Raw genomic sequence first — 27,713 nt, 5'->3', positions numbered from 1 at the left:
GGGCTGTGGGAGGGTGACTTCCGCAGCGGTGGTTGCTAGGCAATGGCCACATCGCGGAAACTGGGGACGCAGGCGGCGGTGGGTGCGCGAAAAGCGGGCGTCGGTTGCCTGTGCGGGTGCCACCCCAGCAGGGTTAGGGAGGAGGGGCAGGAGGGGACTGTCCCCCAGCAGAGTTAAAGGGAGGGTCAGAGAGGCCGAGCAGGATTGGGGGGGAGGGTCTGCAGAACGTGGCTGGGGGACGACCCAGGACACCGTGGAGGACCGGCGGGCAGTCGCCTGCGCTTCACGCCCGCTCGTCCGCGGTGGACGTCCTCCTGGCCACAGGGCAGAGTCGTGGGTCCCCAGCACAGCCTTGCGTGACCGGCGTTGGGAGGGCCTCAAAACACTGACAGTCTGAAACTGGTCACTTCTAAAACCTAACGCTACCCATTTCTTAAAAGGGAACCAGGTCCAAAGGGATGGTTCAAGTTTTTACAGAGAATTTAAACCATGTAGTTTTTCATCTGTCGCTGTGCTTCTGGCCATCCCGGGTGGAATCGCCTAAAAACGTACAAAGCAGGAATTTACGAGTCAGGACACTGGAGATAGTGTGTCAGCTTGTATGTTTGTATCTCTTGTGTGCCTGTGTTTTTAATTAGCTTATTAATTAGCTTAAGGTTCCTTAGACAATTGTAACTCATTACTCTGACACTTCAATGGTACTTTTTGTCACCAAGCCCTACCTCTTTTGACTAGTTGTTAATACTGGGGTTTACAAAGGAACAACATTCCTATTAATTTTAGTTCTTAATACTGGACAAGGATTAAGTTTCTAATCCTACCATTGCCACAGTCTAGTTATATAATCTTGAGAGTCACCTAATCAATCTCTGGTTACGTTTTCTCATTTATCAAATGGAGTTGGGCTAAATATTTGAAGATTCCAACTCTGAAATGTAATGATACTATAGGACTCACAAAGGGCACTGTTTTTAAAAGCTCTTCCCTTCCTATTAATCATAGTGGCTTACGGTGTAGGCAGGAGATACAGTTGTGGACTGTGGAGAGCTAGCTATGGTTCTTAAACAATTTTTAGTGTGATGTAAACTATATTCTGCCAAGCTATATATAGCATTTTGAAAGTAGGAAATTCTGGTAGGGAACTTTCAGCCTTTTAAATCCTTTCTACCATTTCTCCAACCTAGACTGTCATGAGATGCTGGGTACAACTTCTCCTGCATCTCTTGATGTCAGGATTGACAGGGAACAAGCTGCAGTAACAGCTTTTGTCCAGCTTCCTGGGATCTTGGCAGCTCCTGAGCCCTGGAGAGCTCCGATCTGCTCGCTCTCCCTGTGCTCTGCGCGCTCTCTCGAGTCCGTCCTGGTGAACTGATTTAATGGAGGTGCTGATGCGAAGGTCCTTATTTCAGAGGATTTTTTCTAGTCTTACAATTAGGCCCTCAGTACTATCTCCTAGATTACTTCAATAACTCATTGCTTCTCCCCATTCCAGCATTGTTTGGACTCATGTCTTCATAAAATATAACCTTGTCTGAAAACTAAAAGGAACAATTCCAAATTCTTCCACCAGCTTTAAAGGGAAGTACAGCAAGAATATCCACTTACAGAGTATCCTCCATGTGAAAGGACCCATTTAAAATACTTGCAAAAGGTTGTCGCAATCCTAACCCTGCGAGGTGTGTATTATTATTATACAAGGTGTGATCAAAAAATACGGTGAATGTTTAAATTTTTAAAAATGTATTATAATAAAAGACACACTGCCATTAATCCCCCTTAAAATACTCCCCCTTGCCTCAAACACACTTATCCCATCGTTCTTGTCACTTTCTGAAGCAGTTCTGGAAGTCCTCTTTCGTGCGCGTCTTTAGTTGCTCAGTTGTGGCTGCCTCGATGTCCTGAATCATTCTCACTTTGGAGAAGAACCAGAAGTCACACGGTGCCGAATAAGCTGTATGAGGACACACCGTAATGCTTTTATTTGACAGAAATTGCCATACCAGCAGTGATGTGTGACTAGAGCCTTTCCGTTATGATCACAAACTATAGTGAATGCTGCTGCCGAGTGCCATCCAACGGAAGGGCCAGGATCTTCAATACGGAAGGGAGCCATCAAACCTTAGTAACAGTGTGTGACAAGTTTCAACTTGTTTGGTGCAGTCAGTGGGGTATGAGCTACGGTTGAGAGAAGGTGTGTTTTAAAGTGTGCTGTAAATCACCCTCCATCATGACAATGCTCCGTGTCACACATCACTTCCGGTGTTTCTGTCACGATAGCACAACTAAAGATACTCACGAAAGAGGACTTCCAGAACTGTTTCAGAAAATGGCAAGAATGATGGAATAAGTGTGTTCAAAATGACGGGGAGTATTTTGAGGTAGATTAATGGCAATGTGTCTTTTAGTGTAATAATTTTTTTTTTCACTTAAACATTCACCATATTGTTACATCATATCTCACACCTGCTTTAAAATGAAGAAACTGACTCAGCTATGCAAAGTGTCTGGCCCAGCAAACAGGCAGAGCAAGACTGGAACCCACTGTGTGTTCCCCACAGACTGTGCTTCTGTGTGATGGGCACACTGCCGTCCGCTAGCATCCCTCTGCCATTCCAGACTGCAGCCGTTCCTGTCCTCGGCACGCTGAGTGCCCACGTGCCTTTGTGGTCCTGTGCCCACCTGGAGTGTAGCATACTCGTTTGCCTCTGCCCTCCAACACCAGTGGGAGTGTTATCTCTGGAGGATGTATTTCACTTAGCAGCCCTGACCTTTTTGCTGTGAGGTGTTTTACACTCACGTTTGCCATCATCCTATTGATCAATGGCTTGTTCTCATTTTTATGTGCACTCTGACTTTCTGTTGACGGTTTCTTCACAGTAGAAGAATTAAAGGAATGGAATATGATGACGATATAATTGGAGACAGCCACAGAGCAACACTTCCTGATCAACATGTTAAAAAATAAGGTACGCAATCCTTTGTAAATGCATAAACAATGTTTACTTATGAGTATGTTTTAATTCAGCTATTTAAGAGTATAAAAAAATAGTTCGCAAACTTTGCTTGAATCAGGGAACATCAGATGTAGTATTTACTGCAAGCATCTCTTAGCTGCATGGCAATTTTATTCTATGTTTTTTACCAAAAAACCATGTATTTAAATGTACGATTCTCTTTAGTACAACAGAAGCAAGATTTGCCTGGAGTCCAATTTAATTATAGTGAGACAGAATGTGTTCAGGCATGCACAGTGTTTATAGGTCATAATGAATGTATTCATATTATAATTAAGGCCTCAGTAATTAAATGAAAAGATAGTACCATGTCGTTAACATAAACAACAACACTGGGCTTTGCTCCGACTCAGGTAACAACGGGTCAAGCATTCTTTGCTATTAGATTTGGTATAGTCTGCTTCAAGGTAGGGAATTAATGCCTCAGTTTTCTTCTAAATGCTCCGTTACAGAATGTCCTGAATACATGACTCTTTCCTACTTTTTAGGCTCATTCATCTAAACGAGATCGCTTAGCGGTCACTGCTGTTGCTTTACAAGATCACATTCTACGTGACTTTGAACTTCAAAATCTGTCAGTAGCAGATCATTCTAGGACAAAGGTACAAAAGAGAGAGAACAGATCCAAATTTCTAAAAAGAAATACAAAAGCAATAATAGATACTGGACTTAAAAAAACTACACAAGGCCCCAAAGCAGAAGATCCAGAAAGAGAATATGTTCTTGACCCAAAGCCACCACCATTAACTTTAGGTAAGCTAATCTCGTCATGTTTGGCTTATTAAGAGCTAAAGAATTTAGTTGAAATTAATAGTATGATTCTTTTCTGGTACAGAAATAATTTATAATCTTACACGAAGATATGTATTTACTAAAGTTTATAAATGACATTGGGGACAATTTGAGCAAGAATATAAAAGCAGTAATGATAAGTAGAATAGGTAAAAACAGTAGAAAATAAATACCCATTCAGCCACACTGATAGAAATAACTGAATAAGTAAATAATGGAAAAGAAAAAGCTCTTTCTTACAGTAGGATGACAACGAGTAAATCCAGGGGACGGGCTGGAATACGAAATCGCCGCTGGCAAACACAGTGACGACACACGGCAGCGCTGCTGGACTAGTGGGAGCCCCACAGGGCCTCCCCACAGGTTCGAGTTCTGTGCAGAAGGAACCACAGCTGTACCAGGTAACCCTGGGCAAACAGCACCTTCACCAAGTGATCAAAGTGACCACACCAACAGCCGTGCCTCCCCATCCAGGGCTCTGAGGACGCAGCACCCTTCTTGGCATTCTTGCCAAAATGCGTACCCGAATCTAGTCCTGAGGGAACAGCAGACAAACCCAAGTTGAAGGCCATTCTACACAGTCCCTGGCTAGTACTCTTCAGAAGTGTCAAGAAAAGCAAATAAGGACTGAGGAACTGTCTTAGATTATAGGAGATGAAAGGGGCATGACAGCTGAGTACAGAATGTAATCTGGGTCAGAAAAGTCAAGAATGAAATCCAATAAGGAATGTAGGTTGACAGTGTCGCATCAACATTAATTTCCTGGCTTTAACCGTTGTTGTGGAGTTATGTAAACGTTACCGCTTGGGGAAGCTGGGTGAGCATTCTTCAACCTTTTACAAGTCTGAAATTATCTGAAACTGAAAATTAGGAAAGATTCTAAAACGCTGCTGGGCGTGGAAACCACGATGCCCAGTGGACAGTTTTGTCTTTCACTCTGAGCTGCTCACAGAGCTGGTTGTGTTCCAGATAACAGCACAGAACACGCGCATTGAATAATGTTATATGACCATCAATGAGTGTCTTCTGTGCATGCACAGTTCATGAACGATCAGGTCACCTCATCACAGTCAACTCAGCAGGACAGATTTCAACCAGAAGGCAGGAAAAACTTCCCAATGTGGAAAATAAATGAGGTTATAAAGGAGAGTAAATGAGTCATTCTTTTAGGAGAGTTTTTTAAATTTTTTAAAATTATTATGCATATTGGTTGCTAAGAAGGTTGAACCATATGCTCTTAATTATTATCTATAATAATATTGGTATCATCTGGTCTGTCACCATCTTCTAATTTTACGTGTTATTTTATATTAAATAGTTTTCATTCTGATTACTGTTAAATCCATCAGTTTATTTTGCATGTGGCGTTGGAAACATCGATTGGTATAAAATGTAAGTCAGATTCTCCCTTCAAACCCTTAGCCATCCTTCTTCACTGACTGGTGGCACCATCTTTGCCAGGTTCCCATATTTATACAAGGGAGGGACAGAGAGATAGCGGGTGAGGTCTCGGTGCTTCTGTTTCTATGTCAGTATTTCACTGTTTAAGTTAGTTTTGCAACATGTCTTAACTGGTAGGAAAAGACCTTAAATGTGCCCCCCAAAATCTTCAGAAATGTACTCTCTCAATATGTTGAAGTACATGGTGAGGTTTGGACAGATCTTCTTGGAGGCTGTCCTGGACCCTCCCATCATCCTGCTGCTCTGTGGGGACCTGCCCTCAGCGTCAGTCACTCTGTGCCCGAGGTCCTGGGCTCTGGTCAGGTCCTCTTCCCATGACGGCATCCCTCCCCTCCTTGGTAGCTTCTGGAGGAAGAGTGCCCAGGCCAGCGTGCAAGCTTACCACCAGAAAGATGCTCCATTCTCCTCTCACATTCCATCTATCGCTAATGAATTTCAACATGGGATCTTTTTCTTGTCAGAACTCTGAAGAACCGTCTTCTAGTGCCTGTGTTGCTGTAGAGCAGTCTGATGCAATTCTGATTCCTGATCTTTTTACACCTGTTTTTTTTGTGGGGTTTTTCTCTCTTTCTGCAAGTTTTTAGGATCTGCCTTTTGTCTCTACCCTTCTGAACTTGCGCAGTGATGGGACTTGGTGTGAGTCCTCTGTTCCAGGCTTTGCTGGGCCCTCAAACTCAAAACTTGCCCTCTTCTGGGAAATGTTTTGGACTATTTTCTTTAAAATGCTTACTCTCCATTTTCTGTTTTCTTTCGGGAATGCCGATATTTCAGACGTCAGCCTGTTAGACTGCTCCTTTGCCTTATTTTCTGTCTCCTGCTTTATTTTCTTTCTCTCCTTTCTATGAGGTGATCTTAATTTCCTCTTCCAGTCTTTCAGTTGACTTTCATGTTTCTATGATTAAAATCTTCAATTTTAAGAGCTCTGTTTTGCACTCAGAATGTTCCTGTTACCACTTCCTGTTCTTTCCTGGATGTGACACTTCCCTTTCTATCCCTGAAGACAGCCACGTAAGGTGACCTTTTATCCATTCACTATCACTTGGTGCTCGCGTGCCCGCATTTTGCGCAGCTTGTTGCAGCCCCTTTTCAGAGTGTATGTTCCCACAACGTGTAAGCTCTGGGCTGACGCACAGCTGGCATGGTGGGTACTCAGATACTGTGGAGTAAGGAATTCATCCTGACAGTAATTACTCACCATAAGCATGTTTTAGCAAGGGACAAGCTTGATTGATACTTACTTTATAAAGCTCAGTGGGAGCAGAAAGAGGCTCTTATTGGAAGAAGACAGTGTGAAGGCACAAAGATAAATTAGGTGAGAAATGAGGAACTTTGGCCAATACATGTGAAAAATTAGTACTCAATTCTTCTGTAAAATTGGATCTCAGTCCTGCCCACCTTATAGAATTACTGTACAAATGAAATGATATGGAAAATTATTTGTAAATAAGAACATAAGACACTAACATAAGGTATTGTCATCATTGACTCTTAAGTGCCTGCAGGAAGGCGGCATTCCATATGTGGTGGAATAAAGCACGTGGTATGTTTTGCTTGACATTTGTTTGCAAAACATCATCATTAAAATTATATATGAGTACCATGTTCTAAAATGTATTTTAAGTCATATTTTGTGTTGCTTTAACTTTAGCACAGAGGTTGGGCCTGTTCGAACCTCCCCCACTACCTCTGTCATCAGACGAATGGGGACAAGTGAAACAGAGATCCATCCTGCAAGGGGATTCAATGCAGCCCTGCCCAATATGCAAGGAAGAATTTGAACTTCGCCCCCAGGTAGTTAGTGGGAAGATTAGATAAGAAGCCTGGTAGGCCCCTCTCTACTGAGGAGACACTGAGCTGGGGTTTAAGATTTCAGTCTTCTCCCATGTACACACTAAGTACAAAAAAAAAGATTCGAGGCTTCTTTCTTCCAGTTTCTTCCTTCTATGTGATCCTCAAATACTTCCATTTTCTTTTCCATTAATTAAAGTACGTGTATGAGCAAGAACTAAACACCCTCATTAAACAGTTCTGTTCATTTACTAGATATTCATTTTCAAGTACAAATGTCTGTACAAAAGGAATGGCCCCATTGCACTGGCCATTAACAGCTGGAAAGAGAGTTGAGACACTGATGGAAGGTGTTCACTTTGCATTTCTAATTATTGTTCTCATATTTAGATTTTCCTTACTTACAAGCCACAGTTGGCATTTCCTGGCATTAAAGACTTCAGAGGCTTCAGCTAATCTCCTAGCTCTCTGAGGCAGGCATTAACCCACTTCACAGATGAGGAAGTAAACAACTGAGTGACCCACAGTAGGACAACTTGGCAGTGTGCGCAGGTCCAGTGAGGATCGAACCCCAACTTCTAGGACGTTTTGTGTGACTTTACCACCATCTAATCATTATTTTTGGTACGTCAGAGGTGTGTGCCAGTAACAAATACCTACGGACATTTTACAGTACATTTTAAATATACAGAAGAATAATCTTATTCAATGTGGATCATCAAATATCTGTTGGTAAAGGACTCTAAGAGATTATTCTACTAAATGAGTAATCAAGTGTACAAAAGATTGCTATTCAGTTAAGTGGTGGTAATTAAAAAGGACCATATTACTGAGTTTTTCCAATTTTGGCTTGTTGTTGGCAGTCAGTGTCAAGAAAGGTTTTAGGTTTCTGAGTACCATTTATCTCAATATTCATTCTTCCCGTTCAAGAAGTGCAGCCTGAATGAAGGCAGGGGATGGTCACTTTAAAAACAGGTTCAGCCTCCCCGGGGTTTGGAGAGATGCGTCTCAGGAGAGAAGCCCCGCGGGGGGGGGGGGGGGGGGGGGGGGCCACACCTGAACCGGCCTTTGGGCTCCAGCCACATGGTTGTCCTGCCCTCACCTCCTGGCTCTTCTTTCCACAAAAGCCAACTACCTTTTTCTTCCTTCGGTCTAAGCTTCTGTTTTTTGTCATAGCCCAGAATATCACTATTTGGTGGGGAGTTTGGGTCACAGAAAGGGGACATCTTCTCGTGAGTACACTGTCCCTACATTTAAAGAAGAAAAAGTGATTCATTTGTCTCTAGGATTTATTGCTTTTTAATTCTGAGCATCAGACTGCCATCTCAATAGGTGTGATTTTAAAATGTTTCAGTGTAGGTGCAGCAGCCCTAAAAGCCGTATCGGCGTACCCTTCTCTGCTCCTCTCCCCCACCCCCACCCCCTACCTCCGCTGTGCGTTCTCTCGGGATCTGCCCAGGACATACATGTACTTCATAACTCTTTCATTTTTACATACACGCTCACTTTAATGGCTTAAGAGCAAACTTCATGTGTGTGTTTGATGTTTCAGACTGTGGTTAACTTAGTGTTTCTGGTTGAGATTACATACCTGTGCTGTGCTAAACTTAAACACTAAATACTATAAATAGCAAGGTTATTAATTTGCTTTTCTAATTTTTCAAAGAAACAACACAGCTCACCTTTTAAGCATTCAGAATTTTCCTTTTAATTACTGCATTTATGCTGTTTCTCTTTTAAACTAATTTAAACTTCAAACATTTTGTTTGTCTTCTCGTGCGCAGGTGCTGCTTTCGTGTTCCCACGTGTTTCACAGAGTGAGTAAATCCTGCTTGTCCCCATAACATCCTGCAGCTCAGTGACACAGAGCCCAGTCCTGCTCACTCAGAGTCTCCTTAAGGGACCCATTTGTTTTATCCATAATCACCATTTCTAGTTAGAAATAGGACTTCAGGCTACAGTACAATTCATTCTGGTTTGGAAAGTGGGAATTTTATGTGACAAAAGAACCACACGTTTGTATGACAGACTGTTGTTAGTAATGGACATCAGTCAGAGTGAGTGACGGCTCACGTCCCGTGCTTTCACTGCGTGGTAGCCTCGTACATGGGGTCGTCTACCACTACACGCGTGGTCTTCAGACATTTTTGATGTATCTGCATGTGTATGCTTGGGAAACAGCATTTGGAGAACAAGTTTCCTGCAGAAGGTGTTCACATCTGATGAAACTTCTTCATAATCTAAACTGGACTAAGTCTCATGAGAGAAAAGAACACTGTAATTACATTAGAAGTAAAAATGTTGTTTATAAGTGATTACTCGTAAAACTTGAAGTGCCATGTTTCTCTTCAGGCATGTCTTCAGGCTTTTGAAGAGTTCACAAATAAAAAAACCTGTCCACTCTGTAGAAAGAACCAGTATCAGACGAGAGTGATCCACGACGGGGCCCAGCTATTCAGAACAAAGTGTGCGACGAGGTGAGAAGGGCCCAGGACGGCCTCAGAGCTCCGTGTGGACGCTCAGAGGTCCAGCGCGGCAACTCCTGTCCACAGTGGGAGGGGTCCCTCTGTCCTTGGCCGTCTTCTCCCGGGGCCTTGCACCACACGGGCAGGATGTGCTCTGCTGTACCCGTGCCAGCCACCGACTCACATTCTCCAACACCCGTGTTCCAGAATCCAAGCCTGCTGGAGGGGACACGTGGTTAGAAGATGGTACCGAGACCTGAGGAAGACTCTGCCTCCCACAGATGCCAAGTTGAGGAGAAACTTCTTTGAAGAAAAGGTAGGTCAATAGATGCTGTCATACAGAATTGCACACCTGAAATCTATGTAATTTTACTAACAGCTGTCACCCCAATAAATAATAAAAAAAAAAAGAGGAAAAAAAAAAGAAAAGGTAGGTCAGATGCTTAACTCTTGCGGTGGTGTCCACGTGCCAGGGAGTGTCTCACCAGGCCGGGCCACAGGAATCCTGGAAGTAAGTGGACTTGGGCTTGACTCTGAAGCAGTTGATAATGGGGTTCTTCCAGGGCCTTCCTGGACACTCAGGCAGCTGTTCCAAGCAATGCAGTTACCAGTGTGAGGAGAAAATCAGAATCCTGGCTTACTGTGATGTCACTATACCTCAGATTGAGTTGCGAAAATGCACTTGATTGGCCCTGAGCAGGAGGACATTAAATGCTCTGCGAGAGCAAATGACCTAAAATACTGCATTTCTTGACGACAAAGAGGTTGAACCAGGGGGTAGAGACATTGCTGTCTATGGGGGAGAGGGGCAGTCTGAGCAATGGCCAGGATGCCAGAGTGCTGTCCCTGTCCCAGCCTTGGGAGGTGTCCCCTCCACTGACAATGGAGTGAGAGTGGCTCTTTTCATTGGGAGAAGGGGATGGGGCAGGAGAGGCAGGCTAGAGGCTGTGGACAGAGAATCTGCCATTTCACACTTTTCCTACATTTATTAGGTTGGTGCAAAAGTAATTGTGGCTTTTGCAATTATTTTTAACCTTTTAAACCGCAATTACTTTTGCACTAACCTAATAGATGAGAGAAAAAAAAACTATTTTCCAAGTCATTCATGCACCTTATAGCATGAATTGGGGCGCAATGGATTTTTAGGGAAGGAGGACAGAGTCCTAGTGAAAGGCCGCTCCCCACTCCTGTTTGCAACATCCAGTTCTTCCTCAAACACCCACGTTCTAGAAGAAACAGCAACTCAGCTAGAACTCCTGATGAGGTACTAGATCAAAAGAATATGTGCTGGGGCCGGCCCGGTGGCTCAGGAGGTTAGAGCTCCATGCTCCTAACTCTGAAGGCAGCCGGTTCGATTCCCACATGGGCCAGTGGGCTCTCAACCACAAAGTTGCCAGTTCAATTCCTCGACTCCCGCAAGGGATGGTGGGCTGTGCCCCCTGCAACTAGCAACAGCAACTGGACCTGGAGCTGAGCTGCACCCTCCACAACTAAGACTGAAAGGACAACTTGAAGCTGAACGGCATCCTCCACAACTAAGATTGAAAGGACAACAACTTGACTTGGAAAAAAGGCCTGGAAAGTACACACTGTTCCCCAATGAAGTGCTGTTCCCCTTCCCCAATAAAATCTTTAAAAGAAGAAGAATACGTGCTGCCCTCATCTTTCTCAGATGGGAACCCTTCCTCTAACTGCTGAGAAAGCCATGTGATCACCTGCTGTCTGGTTCCCAGTCCCTCTGAGTTTCTGATCTACTTTTCAAAAGCCTGTGTCCATCAACCACGGTCACAGCTGCAACCCCACCTGAAGTCCTCACGCTCACTCCCTACAGAACGCCTGGTTTTCTGGCCAATGGATCTATTTCTTAGCAACGTCTTTCATCTTTCATCAGAGACTGGTCATCACTGGTGGTGTCACTCATTCTCAAGCCAGTAAACGACTGGTTTTCATCCTTCTCAGGCTTTGCTGCGTTCCGTAGTCTGATAGGAAGGACTATTCTGAATGACTCTTAGCAATTCTAATATAAGATAGTACTGGCTTTCAAATCAGAAGTTACTCATTGTTTTCACTTATAAAATTTTAATTACACATTTGATAGTCATTTTACCTTATGTGTATAAAGTTTTTCATTTGCACCCCTCATCTTATAACGTTTGAAAATATAGGCTACACTTTGCTTTCACATAAAGCAAAGTCATGAGACTTGACTGATAGTATATCTATACACAACACACAAACATACACACACTCTATAATTCAGATCATTTGTCCCCCAAAATATTAATTTGGTGACATCAGTTTGTTGCACAACACAAATATGCATTTTATAATTGCCTCTGCTTCCTATTTCTTCCTTTTTTTTTTTTTTTTTTGCTTTCTATTAATGAACTCTAGAAGCCCCGACTCTATCTGCTAGCTTCCTAAGTTTTCTGTGCAATTTCTGCACACCTCACCCCAGCTCACTTACCCCATTTGTCCATAAACATTTGAAATCTGTAAACCCAAACCTCATTTTAAATAAATGAAGGTTGCATTTAATGTCAGGAAAACATATTTGCAATTCAAAGGACTAGAGGCAGATTTCCTTAATATGTGACAAGCAGTTTACAGAGAAGGACTACAAATGTATGATTACCATATAAAAAGATGCCCAACCGTTACTCACATTAAAGAAAACTATAATAAAACAAAAATAAGAACCAGTTCAACGTATTAGATTGGCAAGAATTGAAAATGTGGATGACAGTCATCTAGTGCTGACGAGAATGAGGGTAAATGGACATTCTTATAAGCCACTGGTAGAACCAAGAACGTATAATCCTTCTGACTGACAGCTCCCTTTGATCCCTCCTCTAGAAACTTACCCCACAGATATGCTCATAAATGTTTCCCAAAATATTCTGATGAGTATGTTCACTGCCGCAATGACTATAAAAGAGACAGAACCATAAAGAACCAGAGAGTCCACCACCAGGAAAACATCATGCAATGATTACTACACAGCAATTAGAAAGAGCAAGGTAGATGCAAAAAGATTTCCAGCAAAAGTCAAGAAAAGGCAACGAAAGAGGATAAGGGGTAGAAAAGGTAAGATGATAGGATTAAAACATAACAGTAATTACAACAAACATGATTGAGATAAATTTCCCTATTAAAGAACAAACTCTTTAATCACACTGAAAAAAATCAGATAACAGCTGCTCATGAGAGACACACTTGAACCAAATGAAACAAAAATGTTCTATGTAAAGGCATGTTCAAAAATAAATGAGACATGCAAAAAAAAAAGACATAAAACAGAAAATCAATACATGAATTTTAAAGTGTATTTGGAAATTTAGAATCTAAATTATACACTATTCTGGTGTTTGTGACAATGAGAACACTAGTATTTTGCAGTATACAGCTAAAGCTGTATTTAGAGGACAATTAGTACTGTCAAGTACATTTATTATTGAACATGAAAGATGGAAAATAATGAACCACCATTCAAATCAGAAAAGCTAGATAAACAACACTAAATTATTTTATGCAGGAAGTGAAAAAGTATAAAGATAAAAGAAGTAATTTATTAGGAAAAAAGTAAAACTGGTAAATGAAGCCAATAGCTGGTATTTTGAGAAACAGAAACTATAAGATAAATATCCCATCAGAGTTTAAAAAACAATAACAGCTACAAGGTAAAATCTCACTAGGGTTAAAACAAATTAGATAAAACAGAATGCAGACACACATGGTAACCATAAAGCAAAATCCTATAGTACATACAGAAAACATACCACTACAGAAAATCATCAATTCACAAAGGAAGGCAGCAAGAAAGGAAGAAAGCAATGAGGGAACTACGCAACAGCTATAAAACAATAAGATGGCATTAGGAAGTCCTTACCTATCAATAATTACTCTTAATGTAAATGAATTGATTTCTTCAATCAAAAGGTGTAGAATGGCTTGATGGATTAAAAAAAAAAAAAACAAGATCCAACTATATGCAGCCTACTAGAGGCTCACTTTAGCTTTAAGGACACATACATTCCAAGTGAAGGGACAAAAAAAAAATATTCCACACAAGTGGAAACCAAAAGAGAGCAGAGAAAGCTATACTTCTATCAGACAAAATAGACTTTCACTCAGAAGTTGTAACAAGAGACAAGATGGTTATACAATGATAAATGGGTCAGTTCATCAGAGGATATAACAAAAATTAACTCAAAATGGATTAAAGAGTTAAATTTAATACCAGAACACAAAATCACAAAACTCCTACAAGAAAACATATGAGGGAAAAATCATTGTAGGGGAAAATCTTGACATTGGTCTTACCAACAATTTTTTGGATATAATACCAAAAGCACAAGCAACAAAAGCAAAAATAAATAAATGGGACAACATCAAACTAAAAAACTTCTGCACAGCAAGGAAATCATCAAGATGAAAAGGCAGCCTGCAGAATTAAGAGAATATTTGTAAGTCATGTATCTGATAAGTAGTTAATATCCAAGATATATAAGGAACTCACAGCACTTAATAGCAAAATAAAACCAAAGATCTGATAAAAAATAGAGGATCTGAATAGACATTTTTCCAAAGACATACAAATGGCCAATAGGTACATGAAAAGATGCTCAACATTTCTAATCATCAGGGAAATGCAGATCAAAACCACAGTGGCATATCACCTCACACCTGTAAGGATGGCCAATATCAAAAAGACAAGAAATAACAAATGCTGGTACAGATGTGAAGAAAGGGAACCCTCATGCACTGTTGGTGGGAATGTAAATTGATGCAGTCACTATAGAAAACAGTATGGAGGTTCTCCCCAAAATTAAATGTACAGCTACCATAAGAGCCAGCAATGCCACCTCTGGGTATCTAACCAAAGGAAATGAAACCAGTATCTCAAAGAGGTATCTGCACCCCCGTGTTCATTGCAGCATTATTCACAGCAGCCAAGATGTGGAAACAACCTGTGTCCATCCACAAATGAATGGATAAAGAAGAGGGGGTATGTATCTGATGTAATGAAATATTATTCTGCCATGAGAAAGAAATCCTACCGTTTGTGACAACCTGGAGGGGCCCTGAGGGCATTATGCTAAATGAAATAAATCAGAGAAAGACAAATACAATATCACTTATCTGTGGAATCTAAAGAAGTCAAACTCAACAGAAACAACAGAACAGTGGTCACCAGGGGTTGGGGAGGGAAGAATTGGGGAGACGCTGGTCAAAGGGCACAAACTTCCAGGGATATGATGAGTAAGATCGGGGATCTAATGTGCAGCATGCTGACTGTCGTCAACAGCACTGTATTGTATGCTTGAAAATTGCTAAGATCGTAAACCGGAAATGTTCTCACCACGAAAAAGCAATGGTAATGATGTGAGACGATGAACGTGTTATGGTAACCGTGTTACGGTTAACGCTACTATGGTAACCATGTCACAATCCATACGTGTTTCGAATCATCACATTGTATGCCTCAAACTTACAGTGTTATATGTCAACCAAAATCTAGTCCCAGGTTAAGATATTTAAAATAAAATAAAAATATAACTCTTGGGCTGGGTTTCTCATGATTTATCCTTCCAGTTTTCCAGAACTAAACATGTGTACTGAAGTCCAGCTTCAGAAGAATCAGTGTGTATAGGTTTCCTCGTGATACACCCATTTAAAAATAAATTCCAAAGCTAAGATGAACAATGACTTTACCGAGGCTCCTTTGGGTGGGAGACTAGCTTTGTGACAGTCAGTGACATTCCAGAAATGCCAGGTTTTCCTGCAGAGGCCTGCCTTTCCGCTTGGCCTCTGACACCTGTCTTTTCACATACCTGTTCACCCTGTCACCCTCCCCACAGCCTAAATGTGCACGGAACTTTGCAGCAATGAACTATGAGAGAGCTAATGTTTGAATTTTAGAAACTGGAAAGTTTACAAAGCCAAAGGTGCAAAATTCAAAATACTGGATATAAAATTCTTAATCATCTGTGGAACAACAACAGTCTTTAATCTGGGGTCATGTGTGCAACCACCAGCCACATTTCTAAGCTGTATCTCTGTTCTGAGCATTGGGGAATGTTAAATTAATGAAAATTCATTTTATTTTAGTCTAAAACAGTTGAAGTTACAAATTACTAGGAGAAACAAATCATGTGATAATCCCACAGCCAATGGTAAATAAATGTTGGATCTGTGGCCTCCACCAAACAAATAAATCAAGACGTGGCAAAGGGTTCTCCTTTGTCTCCCAACAACCCCTTTCGATTCTGTTCCCAGTGGTCTCCAGACTTTTAGAGTCCACAGAGCTGTCAAAGAGAAGCCTGGGTCTCCAACAAAGTCGCTGCCCACTTTTTAAAACTTTTTATTTTGCCAACTAAGAGTTAAAACACCATGTGCTATCAGAAATCGCCTCATAAAAGAAAGACTATTTTAACATCAGAAAAGTAGGAAGTCCTTGGCCACACAGGAAAGGACAGTTCTTTTCATAAAGATATTTAGCTTTACAAAAAATTCACTCCACTGAAATTACTTTTCTTCTTTGCTGGCAGATGGGTGAAAACTTCCTTTCTGTACCTGAGAACTACTTTTCAGGGAAAAATAAGTCTAATCAATAGAAAAGAGGGGCAAAGAGGGATAATAGTGGGATATTTTTAGGCACAATAAATTAGGAACTGCTTGTTTCCTTTAATGTTATAAGAGCTTGAGAAGATGGATGTGTTTTTAATACTCTAGATTAGATTAGCTCTGGCCATTCTATTTTTATAAATTAATCTATCTTCCTTGTAAAAGAACTGTGGCCTTGCATTTTTACTCTTCTGTTACAGGGGGAATTAATGAAGTCTTTTCTCATTTTAGTTTTCATGCAGCTAGTGGGTGTTAACTAATTAATAAAATACCGGGGTCGTCTTTCTACAAGTAGTAATGCTTCCACACACTGAGAACTCCTTTTTGCAGATTTGCCTTGCTTAAAACCAGACCTGCCACATTGCCAACAAGACAGAGCCCGAGTAAGGTGATGTCACACTACAGTGCAGGTTCCTCTAAATAGACGGTGGTCCTGTGGAAAGAACCCAGGAGGTCAGATGCTGCGTTTTGTGCCTGTGAGTAAGTGTCAGAGAACTACCCCTGAGCCAGCAGTGCATTGTCACAGGACACTGGAGCTGTCGGGGGACGACACCGTAGCCCTGGTACAGGGGGAGCTCAGATCAAAGCCACCTGCAGCGTCCCCAGAGCTGCCCTGCTCACGCCTGTCACCAGTGTGTGTGTACAGAAAGGCCAAGTGTTGCCCAGAATGCAGTGCTTGGTCCTTGAATGCCTTTGATCTTTATCTAGAAATTCTGCTAGCATATGTCATATAATTGAGGCATGGTCTTTTATGGCTGCAATTAAAACTTTTCAAATGCATTATATTATCTCCACCCAAGCTAAAAGTCCTGACCATTGTTTAAAAAGTTAGTGATTTGTCAGATGCTGTGGTTGACTTTAGGGGCTGCCCGCTCCCACACCCTCCCGCATGAGACTTCTCTTACTTTTTTCATTTACATCTCACCAAACAGCGTAATGGTCTTCGAGTTTGTTTAGTCCTTTGACTTCCTTTATCACATAGAGATGGCAAACACTCTGTTGCTAACTTGGAGTGGCTCCGAGCAGCAAGACTGGGAGGACATTAAACCAGTAAGAGCTTATCAACTGATTCATTGATATGCTGTAAATTCCAGGCTTTTCATTTTGCTTTTGCGGGTGGCCCTAAGTCAACACATTAGTAAGCAATTTGCTGACATGAAGATGGATCACTTAGGGAGGCCTCCTGGGCAGGTAAAGTTCACCTGGGTACTTTTGCTGGTGTATTTTTTTAATGTTTAGCCGGTGTGTTACTTGTAAATGACCAGCAATTGCTTTACATATCAATAACCTGAACTCTTAATTACTTAATTTATCAAATATCTGAAATGAGACCTAAAAGTATCTGAAGACATTCATTCTTATTAAAATTGAAAATTTTATGTATTTTGTCTATTTCTGTAGAATAATATTAACCAGTAGTGTAAAAACTAGAATTCAGTTGTCTTTTGTGTTTTTGCCAGTTCCCACCTTTTCAGTTACTAAGGGCATCTGACCCATAAAGCAGCGAGGGAGTAAATAAAGGAAGAAGGATGCTGAATACGTAAGAATTTGACATTTAAGAAATATTTAATAAAAGCTACACTTAGGACATGGCTTTGAATTGGCCACAATAGGTAGTCAATAAATTCATGTTGATTTAACTTTTTAAAATATTACCCTTGCTAACTTTTGGATACTTGAAGCTATGAGAATAAAGACAGCCACACCAGTTCACATGTAGAAATTTGCCATAAATAAACACCGAAGGATTTTCAGTATATTTATTAACAAGCAAATGTCAATGTTATGATTATAAGCTAAATGCCAATCTTTCATTGAGTCTTGAAAGTGGCATTAACTTCAAAATCATTCCACACAGACACTGTTGTTGTTTTTAACCCCAAAAAGAAAACTGTACTGCACCCCTTCAGAATATGTACATTGGGAATATATGTGTCCTCATTTCTAATCTATTGCAAACTTCAAGTCAAAATTTTTATTGACTGCTAAGGGCCTCAGCAAGATGAATCCGGTACTTTGCTGACTCTAAGGGACTTATTTGAGGAGGTAAGAAGTACACACAGGAGAACGATAACCACATCCACCCGGCGATAAGTGTCAAAAGAAGGGCCTACAAGTGCTCTATGAGAGCTGAGAACGAGAACCCACTTCCAACCCAAACACATGGACACGCACACACCGAGTCATGGAAACGGAAAACATGAGTTATTTGTGGGACTGAGGAAATGGGTTTGGCCAGACCGGAAGCGTCACATAGGAAACAGGTTGACGGGAGGCCCCACCGGCCCTCAGCACCCGGACGGTGCACAGATGGGAAGCTGGGATCAAGTGAGCGAGGCGCCGGCGGAGCCGCTGAAGAGGGAGCTACAGGTCTGCCCTGCGCCAAACTGGGTTCTTACTGAGGAACAGGCCTAGAAGTGAGGAGCGCTTTTCCAGGCAGAGGGGAGACATGGGACGTTGAGAAACAGAGGTTGGCATGACCAAGCCTGGTGGGCACAGGTGCTCCAGTGCCAGGGAGCACTGGAGTTCTGACAGGTGACGCAGCAGGGGCCTGACGGGTGGCCAGTGACAATCTCTGCAGCCAGTGAGAGGCCATTCCCAGGAGTGAAGGCTAGCAACGTGGCACAGGGGCCAGTGGCCACTGTGGACATGCCCAGAGGCAGGCCAACAAGATGTGCTGATGAATTGGATTTGGGGTTTGAGGAACAGAGAGAACTGGAGGTTGGCGCCTAAGACTCAGGCCTAAGCAACTGGTGCTAAGAACAGGGGTCACAGACCGGCCAGGGCCATTCTGGGCGAAAAAGCAAAGGTTCTGCTTTACGAAAGTCTGAGCTGCCTGTGACACCTGGAAGAGAAGGTGCCCGCTGGCAGACAGCGGACAAGACTGGCACTTGGTCCTGTAAGAGTGCCAGAGTCTCTGTCTGCAGAGTTCTGAGCGCGGCTGGGCAGGAGGGCACAGGAATGGACGGCTAGAGACAAGGTGGGCCCGGCGAGGTTCAGTCCTGGAGCTGAAGTGGCTGATGAGACCCAGGGAAGAGTCGAGACAGCCGTGTGTCAGATGCCAAGTGATCAAGTGTTTCCAGGGAGGGGGTGTGAGCAGCTGTGACAGATGCGGCCGCGGAGCGGTGAGGAGGGGAGAGGAAGCAGGGCTCACAGTTCTGCCAGGTGCCTGCACAGATGGGAGCGGCGCCAGCAGTGTGCATGGAGGACGCACAGTGCAGGGGTGTGGGCAGGGGACACTGCACAGAGTCTGGAGGAAAGTGCCATGAAGAGGACGAAAATGTCAAACTTCTTTCTGTGGCTGGCCTGCTCCTCTCCCTCCGATTGTCATGGTGCTTTTTTATTTGCTATTTTATGTTGTAAAGAAAACATTTTAAATTATTAGCATGAATTTTATACTGTACAGTGCCAATTTTAAGGCCAATATAAGAGCATTTAACCCGTACATGGCCAAAATTACACAATCTGCATTTCTACCTCGTACACACATGCGTTTCGTTCTTAGCAGAACAGCTGAAATACTGAACAAAACTGACCCCGCTGCTGTGTCACCCACGGGGACATACCCTGGCCTCGGCTCACAGCACTGAAGGGGCTCTGCGTGTCCCCAGTTTCTCTCTCCCTCTGCATCACCATTTTCAGTGTGAGTGGCTACAGGGAAGTGACGTGCCCAGGCAAGGACATGAGAGGGTTCCATCCAATAACCAGAATTCAGAAAGAAAAGAGAACATAGGGAAGAGACTGTAGCTTAAAGCAGAAAAGCTAAGAATTTTCCAGATCCGAAGGAAATACAAACATGACTTAAGCCAAAGGAGCCCCACTATGATTTTTTAAAGGACGAAAGAAGAAAGGTGTCTAGTGAAGCCTCAGAACTCTGAAGGCAAAGATCCTGGAAGCAGTGAGAAGACAGGGAGGTCATGCTCACAGCAGCAACAGTGACGGCAGAGGCTAGAAGACCGAGCGTGACATCTCAGTGTCTTGAAAGAGACAGTGACAGCCCAGAATTCCACATACATAAATGGAAATTCCAGTCAAGAACGGAGACAAAAGAAGCAATTTCAGACAAAAGCTGGGGGAGTGCCCCTAAAATGTCTTCATCAAGGAAACTGTAATGATGCCTCTCCTGAGGAAGGGAACAGCCCACAGTCCGAGATGTGAGGAGCCGTGAAGTGCAAGGAAAGCGGTGAAATGCAGTCGATCTAACGGACACGGACTCTGCATGACAAGCACGAGTGTCCCGCTCACAGGCGGGAAGAGAGCGCGAGCTTAACTGTGTGACAGGGACCCAAGTCAGGAAGATGGGTCAAAGTGCCAGAGAGCCTGGCAGTGGGAGCGGCTTTACGCTTTACTAACTTAAGGACGAACATCTAGGGTAACAGCTCAAAGAATAACAATGGCGCTTTAACCTCCAAAGTAGTAGAGAGAAAAAGAGAAAACTTCAGTTGGAAAGAACAGAGATAAAAACTAATCGACTAGGACAACTAGGGGACACAGAACGGGATGGACACAGTTCTTGGTGTGTTGGTAAATACACAGATTGGGCTGATGTGCCCATAAAAAATAAAATCCAGTTATATGTCATTTGGAAGAGATTCTTATGCATGAAAACATAAGACTAAAGCATGTGAGTATATAAATATAGATATATATTTAATTTATATATAATTTACAATATATTATATATTTATATATCAATGTATACTATATTATATATATATATATATATATATATATATATATATATATATATATACACCAAGAAAACTCAATACAGAAAAAATTGGGGTACTGATGTCAGACAAAATAGAATTTAAAGCAAAGGGCATTAGCAATAATGGCACAGACCACCACCCTGCAATTGTAATGCACATATTCTTTCAAAGTACAAATATATCACTTATAAAAATTGACTGTAAATATTTTCATCATAGCTTAAGGAATTTAAAATATGTAGAGTATGTTCTCTGACACTGTACTAAAAGCTAGAGATTTTCTTTTAAATAACTAGAAATATCTCAGAGGCTTGGAAATTAAGAAACAGTTCTAAATAACCTGTTGGTCAAAACGGAAATTAGAAAATATCTTGAACTGAATTAAAAGCAAAATACGTATCAGAATTTGTGGAATAAGACTAAAGCAATATGTTTCTCTATATAAGGTGTTATTGGCAGAAGCAAACATTTGAGCACAGAAATAGTTTGTCACTCTCACATCCTAACTATTTATTTGCTTTTTTGCTACCTTACACCAATTAGCATTAAGATCACAGTATTAAGCATAAGACCTACCCTCCCCAGATTTACTTGTTGTATCTGCAAAACTGACAACAGTATTAGGCGCCCACCGTGGTCAGGCACATACTAAGTAAGCCCTTGAGAGACCTAAAGACCGAGTGAGGTGACACGTGAAAACCCTTGAAAATCATCGTAGGGTGTTATCAGTACTAATTACGGTACAGCCCCCGAATTTACAGCAACATAACGAAGGACTCAAGGTGCTGCCAACAGCACAGGAGGCAGGAGGGGGCGCGGCTGGGTCAGGGGGCGACATTTAGGGTTGTCCCCACTACGCCACTTAGGAGTCCCCCGCCCGGGAGTTCAAGCATATCAGCTCTATTGCCATCCCAGGGGTCTTATCTGAGGCTGCGAGAGCTCACTGGTGTAACTTCAGGACAGCTGGGAGCCTTTCAGTCAAAGTGTAGAGAAGTACGTGATGCCACACTGTGGGGACAGAGCCAGGAGAGCAGTTTCCAGGCTCTCGGCCTCACATAGACAGGTGCTGGCTCAGACAGTAAATGACCATCAACTGTGATTGCATGGCCATCAGCTGTGGCTAGTTGGCCGTCAGCTGTAACCAGTGAGCCATTGGCCACTAATATAACTGCTGTGGCTACGCTAGCAGCAAATGGGGGCTGGCAAGAGGATGGTGGCTGAGCTAGCAGGGGCGGATTCCAGATCCTGTGGATCCAGCCTCCAGTGAGACTATAGTGGTGTGACTCCCCTACCCACGGCTCCGTGGGTGTCCTTTTTGGCCTCACCATGTCCTGTTCTTGTGTGGGGAGCGGGAGCAGAGACCCCGCAGGCCGCCCGCACGACGCCCCGCACGACGCACACACCAATGTGAGCAGCTACGTAAGCAAGTTTGTATTTGCCGCCTCTGAGTTGCTCTGCTGCTGTCCCCGCTGACCGTGGACAGCTCCCAGAGCTGACCCGATCGGGAGGTCAGGCCTCCAGGCGCTGCGCTCAGTGACCTGGACGCAGCAAAGGGCCGGGTGGCTTCTGTGACCACGACTCGGGAGCATCAGACCCCTGGGCCCGCTGAGCACAGAGGCCCCACCGGGTCCGGCGAGAAGCTGCGTGTCTAACACGCTCCGGCCGGGACCACGTACACACAGCACCCACCCGCCGCGCGCCATCTGTCACACGCGTGTCCTCCCCGGCGGCTCCGGGTTCAGAACCACTTGGAGAACACGCCTGGGGACCTGGTACTTTGTAAGGGGGGACTGGGCCGCGACCCCTGCCCGGGCCCGACTGCGCAGGAAGAGGGGCCCTGAGCCTTGGGAACTCGCGCGCCCAGAAACCCCCGTGTGCGGCTGGAGGTGGGGCAGCTGCGACACGGCCAGGAACGCAGCCTCCAGGCGGCTCCCCGACTTCCCGCCGCCGGGAACAGGGAGCCCTGAGAGCAACGCCCTGGCGACTGTGCCGGGGAGGCCGGCCGGCCGGCGCGGAGGCCGAGTCCCGCGGCCACGGAAGGCGGCCACGCGCGGCCGCACACAGCCAGCCCACCGCCGCCGTCCCAGGCGGCCCCCCGCGACCCGGGCAGGGACAGGCCGGACGCTCGCTCACCACAGCGCCGCTCCCTGCGGGCGGGACCCGTCGGTGACGTGCCGGGACGGCAGCTCCTGAGGTGACTTCAGCACCGCACCCCGCCAGGCTGCTCCTGCGGAGGCGTGAGGTGACCGGAGGCTGGGACACACCCCCGACGCCCCTGACAGGCCTGGCACCGCGCAGCCCTCCTGAGGCGTAGCCGCCGGGCGCGCAGCCGCCGTGACGTAACGCCGCCGTGTCCTGACAACGCCGTGCTGACGCAACGGAGTGACGTAGTGCGGAGCCACAGCGCGTCGCGTGGTCACGTGTTAGGGGTGCCGCTGACGGGGCGTAAGTGCAGCGACACTTGTACAGTAGTAACACGCGAGCACGGTGCGTGCACTTACTGCATAAACGTAGTGCGTTAGAGGGTACCCTTCCGACTTGCACGGGAAAGTCGGCTGTAAAACAGCGGCTGTGACGCGGGCAGCGGCCTCACGCATCCCGTGTTCACGGGGCTCTTGGTCGCGTCGCTTGCGCCCGACCCGTTTCCTGCTGCTGTGTTCGGGTTTGCAGCCCCGGAGCGCCAGGCTTTCCCGCGCAGCCCAGGCGTGTCGCAGGCTGGCATCCAGCACATGTGCTGCCGAAGCCAGCGGCTGTCACCTAGCGTTGAGCGCTGCGTGACCTCACACAAGGACGCAGTCGCCTCGGGCCGGGCCGCATTTCTCAGAACGTGCCCGTCATTAAACGGCACGTGACTGGATCTGAAGGTTGGAACGTGCTACACCCTCTACACTGTCAGTCCCCATGTCACACGCCTAAATGCGCATTCCGACAGGCTCAGCCCAACTCCATGACGTGTATGTAATCGCAGCATCAGGACACCTCTCCTTGCTGGAACCAACCACCCTGGGATTTCAGTCGCTGAAAATAGAAGCTCATCCAGGAGTGCAGCGTGCCACCCACCCTGTGGGACACAAGCACGGGCCCCTCCATCCTTTTGCGCTGCCAGCCCGAGCCTCACACACCTGTGTCCTGCCGCAGAAACCCCATTTCCACTTGGAAGAGCTATGTCGCGTGACCCCACCTAGCACAGAGGGACAGGAAATGTGGTTTCTGGATGAGATGCCAACTTCTGTAGACAGCTCTGTGCAGGGGAAGGACAAACAAGAGAGGAAGAAGGTGACAGGCACTGCAGTCACTCCCTCTAAACAATAGATTAGCCCATGCTGTTTACATCCATCTTCAAAGATTTGGCGCAGGGGCTGCTGGTGTGTTTCTGGGTGAGCGTCCTCTCCGTGCCTCAGATGATATAGTCTTTCCCCAGTGATGCAGCCACCAACCTCACTGTCCAGAACAGGTTGCCACGGAGCCACATGTGGCTGTCAAGTCCTTGAAGTGAGGCAAGTCCGAATTCAGATGTGCTGGAAATGCACAATACCCACAGGATTTCAGAGTCTTACCAGGAAAGAAAGAATGCAACGTATCCCTTTAATGGTTTATTTGATCGATACACTTTCAAATGGTAATATTTTGGATATTTTAGATTAAATAAAATATATTATTAAAATTAATTTCCCATCTTTAAAAACTTTTTAATGCAGATCCTACAAATCTTAAGAGTGCAAGTTTGGCTCCGGTTACATTTCTTTTGGTCAGTGCCAATCTAGAGCAGCTCACAAGTCCTACATTTTAGAAAGTTCTAAACACAATTATACTAAAAGGGTTTTTTCCCTAAGTATATCATACACCACTTTGAGAAAATTGGGGAGAGAAAAATAATAAAATCAAATACAGTCCAATAATAAACCCTTCACGCTGAACCGCCATGCCCCAGCTCTTGCCAGTCTCAAGATTTCCTCCACAGCCAATGCTTGTCCTCCTATTCTCATAATCCAGATCTTAATTGAAATCCATGAAATTATTCTTCCTTCCCAACCCATGTGAGACTGACTTCTGGACTCTTGAAGCCTTTCGTTATCACAGCATCACTTATCAATCTAGGCATTTCTGCTAATGTGTATGTTCCCAAAAAATCGTGCACGACTTACAGAAAAATGGGAAAACCATCTGAAACCTGTACACCTGTAACCAAAACACTAATAAAGGCAATAATTGTCTTCATAAAACCCTACTAAAGTTTAAGACATGTTAAATTGCTAATAAATCAATAACTCTAGGACTTTATTTTTTTAAGGAGAACATCTTGACAGAAGGGCATATACACAAGGGTTGATGGTTCCTAATTTTGAAGATTAAAATTCAAAGATATCAGGGAGAATCCCGTAGTAAATATTTCCAAATTAGGGCACACGGCCAAACTGAGCCTAGAGGAGACTGAAGGATACTGTGTTACGCTACTTTACCTTTAGCAAGTGTTACCTTGTAATGGCACAAAAATGAACCTGCTGAGGGAAAGCACCCATGAGTCCATTATCTACATTATCTAGGCATGTTCCACCTGACCAGTCACATCGGATTGAATTCACAAATCCATACACTGTATAGCAGGAGAGCCGATAGTCAATTTGTTTCATCCTGGCAATTCTGGTTTCCTGCCAGCAGGAGGCGATAGCACGCCATGCCACAACCAACCAATAATGTCCAACTAAATCATGTGTCCTAAGATCACTGGGCTTTTCTAAATCTTTTTGTATCAAAAGTTAGTACTTCATAGAAAGAAATGAGCTTGGGAGAGTATTCGGGACTGCATTTAAGGGCAATAACTTCAAAACAAACTTTCTAAAAGTTTGAGATAAAATGTAATATGCTGCCCCCATATTTATGATGCTAGCAGTGAAAACAGAATTTTAAGTCCTGAAGATGTGTTCTGTAGCAAAGGGGCATACAACTGTCGATGAATTGGTTGCATCAGCTTATGTAAAGAGATTTTTAAGGTGCTTAGGCAATGGGGGTTTTCAAATTATGATTTTGGAGCTCGGTGAGAAAAAGCAGGCTGGATAACTAGTTTATGAGGATGGATTTCCTTTTTGTAATAGTCACGCTAAATTAATTCATAATCTGCAACCGCAGTGGGAGGGTGGCTGGCAAGCAGAGACATGAACCAGCTCCAGCTCCCCATTGCCCGGCTGTAGCAACGATTGTCCTCCTTTTGTAAAATTCTAACTCCCTTCTCCTCTCAACTTTTAACTTCAATGTAGTCCTTGCTGACAACCAGGTGAACCTGAGGTGATCTCTCAGCATAAATTACCTGGACATGGAGCTACTCTGTTTCCCCGAAAATAACACCTAGCCAGACCATCAGCTCCAATGCGTCTTTTGGAGCAAAAATTATATAAAAAATTATATAAGACCGGGTCTTATTTTAATATAAGACCGGGTATAACGTAACATAATATAATATAATGCTGGGTTTTATATTAATTTTTGCTCCAAAAGATGCATTAGAGCTAATGGTCTGGTTAGGTCTTATTTTCAGGGAAACACAGTATTAAGTAAATAGTCAGAGGACTGTTTCCCCAAAAAGCATTGTTCAAAGGCAGAGATTGGAGGGGAGCCAGGAAAACGAGGTGGTCGGGACTCCAGAGGCGCTTGCCTCCTCCTCCGCCAAGAATGGCCCCGTCAGCATGAAGCTCGCTCCCAACTCCTGTGTCCTCAGTTCACAGAGATCAGTCACCGCATCCTGTGCTCCTTCCACACGGACATAGAAGAGCTCTTTGCGGAAATCGACCGCTGCTTGGCCATAAACCGCAGCGTTCTGCAGCAGCTGGAGGAACAGTGTGGCCGTGAGCTCACGGACGAGGACTGGCGGAAAATCCACATGCAGGTAGGCGTTGGGCAGTGACCCGCAGCAGCACAGCCGCAGGGGTCTGTGCTGACGCTGGAGGGGAGGCTGAGGGGGTGCCAGGCCTGTGCTTTGTGCTGGCCCCAGCAGGAGGCCCCTTGGACCTTCCTCACCCAAGGCTCTTCAGTTGGAAATTCGGCTTTGATGATGCCATTTTGTGAACAGTGAAACACCACAGGGCAAGACGTTACTTCCCGCGTGATACTTCCTGACGGGTTTCCTGCCCTGCCCTTGTCCTAGTCTGTAGTAACTAGGGTGAGCTTTACACAATGAAACGTCTTCGTCTTCACCAGATCCATCTCTTAAGTATACAGTTCTCTCTTCACCCTGGAAGCTTCCTCTTAGGATGACAGTAAGAGCCTGCTCTCGTCTGTGTTGCAGGCTCTGCACCGGGAGGCCTGCGAGTGTCCCATCTGCCTGACCCCGCTCTCAGGGAGCAGCAGCTGCCAGCACGAGGCGTTGGGGACAGGTGGCAGCCAGCCCTCCCGGGAGACGGTGCTCCTGTCCTGCTCACACACGTTTCACCACGAGTGTCTCCTGGCCCTGGAGGAGTTCTCCTGGGGGCACAGCTCCCCTTTCCATGTCTGTCCCGTCTGCCGCTCTTGCTACCAGAAGAAAATCCTTGAAAGATGAACTCATGGTCAGGAAGCAGTACATCATTTGGGGGGAGCCTACCTTAAATGTGGACGACTTGTGGTGGTTGGGGTTAAGTACCACAGTGTAATCCGTTCTCTCAGTTCATACAGGGGAAACCCAGCTATGCTGTAAAAGCTGACAGCCCATCCAGTTTTGTTTCATCTATAAAATTTCAAATTCATGCATTTAATCGGCTCAAGAAAGTGAGGAAAGGATAAAATTTGGGTTTCAGAGGTTCTGTAATTTACTGACTTGCTGTACTTCTCATGGACCAGTCAGGATTGCTCAGAACAGTAAATTACTCCCTTTCTTCATCGGA

At 44.3% G+C, this 27,713-nt stretch overlaps 2 protein-coding genes across 9 annotated transcripts in view; one reads left to right on the top strand and one right to left on the bottom strand.

The window, feature by feature from the left end:
• Positions 1-27,713, top strand: RNF32 (ring finger protein 32). Of its 8 annotated transcripts, none has more exons than XM_019742508.3 (9): positions 1-82; positions 2,878-2,966; positions 3,503-3,767; positions 6,916-7,058; positions 8,840-8,872; positions 9,408-9,532; positions 9,728-9,836; positions 26,573-26,740; positions 27,140-27,713. In XM_019742508.3, exons 2-9 carry the CDS (start codon positions 2,952-2,954, stop codon positions 27,389-27,391), a joined length of 1,110 nt encoding a protein of 369 aa, XP_019598067.3. In that variant the 5' UTR covers positions 1-82; positions 2,878-2,951; the 3' UTR covers positions 27,392-27,713. The 8 variants fall into 8 exon arrangements, with proteins under 8 accessions (XP_019598067.3, XP_074171149.2, XP_019598066.3 ...); XM_019742507.3 differs by having other exon boundaries at positions 13-78; XM_019742509.3 differs by having other exon boundaries at positions 34-78; positions 2,881-2,966.
• LMBR1 (limb development membrane protein 1) overlaps positions 8,739-27,713 on the bottom strand; it is a 116,737-nt gene continuing 97,762 nt past the window's right edge. The window contains exon 16 of the mRNA XM_074315035.2: positions 8,739-9,736. Coding sequence (XP_074171136.1) covers positions 9,555-9,736 — 182 coding nt within the window. The 3' untranslated portion in view covers positions 8,739-9,554. The remainder of the gene's footprint in view (positions 9,737-27,713) is intronic.

This window comes from Rhinolophus sinicus, chromosome 8 (assembly GCF_057876585.1).
Source record: "Rhinolophus sinicus isolate RSI-liver-muscle chromosome 8, RSI-T2T, whole genome shotgun sequence".
NCBI lineage: Eukaryota > Metazoa > Chordata > Mammalia > Chiroptera > Rhinolophidae > Rhinolophus > Rhinolophus sinicus.
The sequence above is the reverse complement of the archived record's forward strand: the minus strand, read 5'-3'. Positions and strand labels throughout refer to the sequence as shown.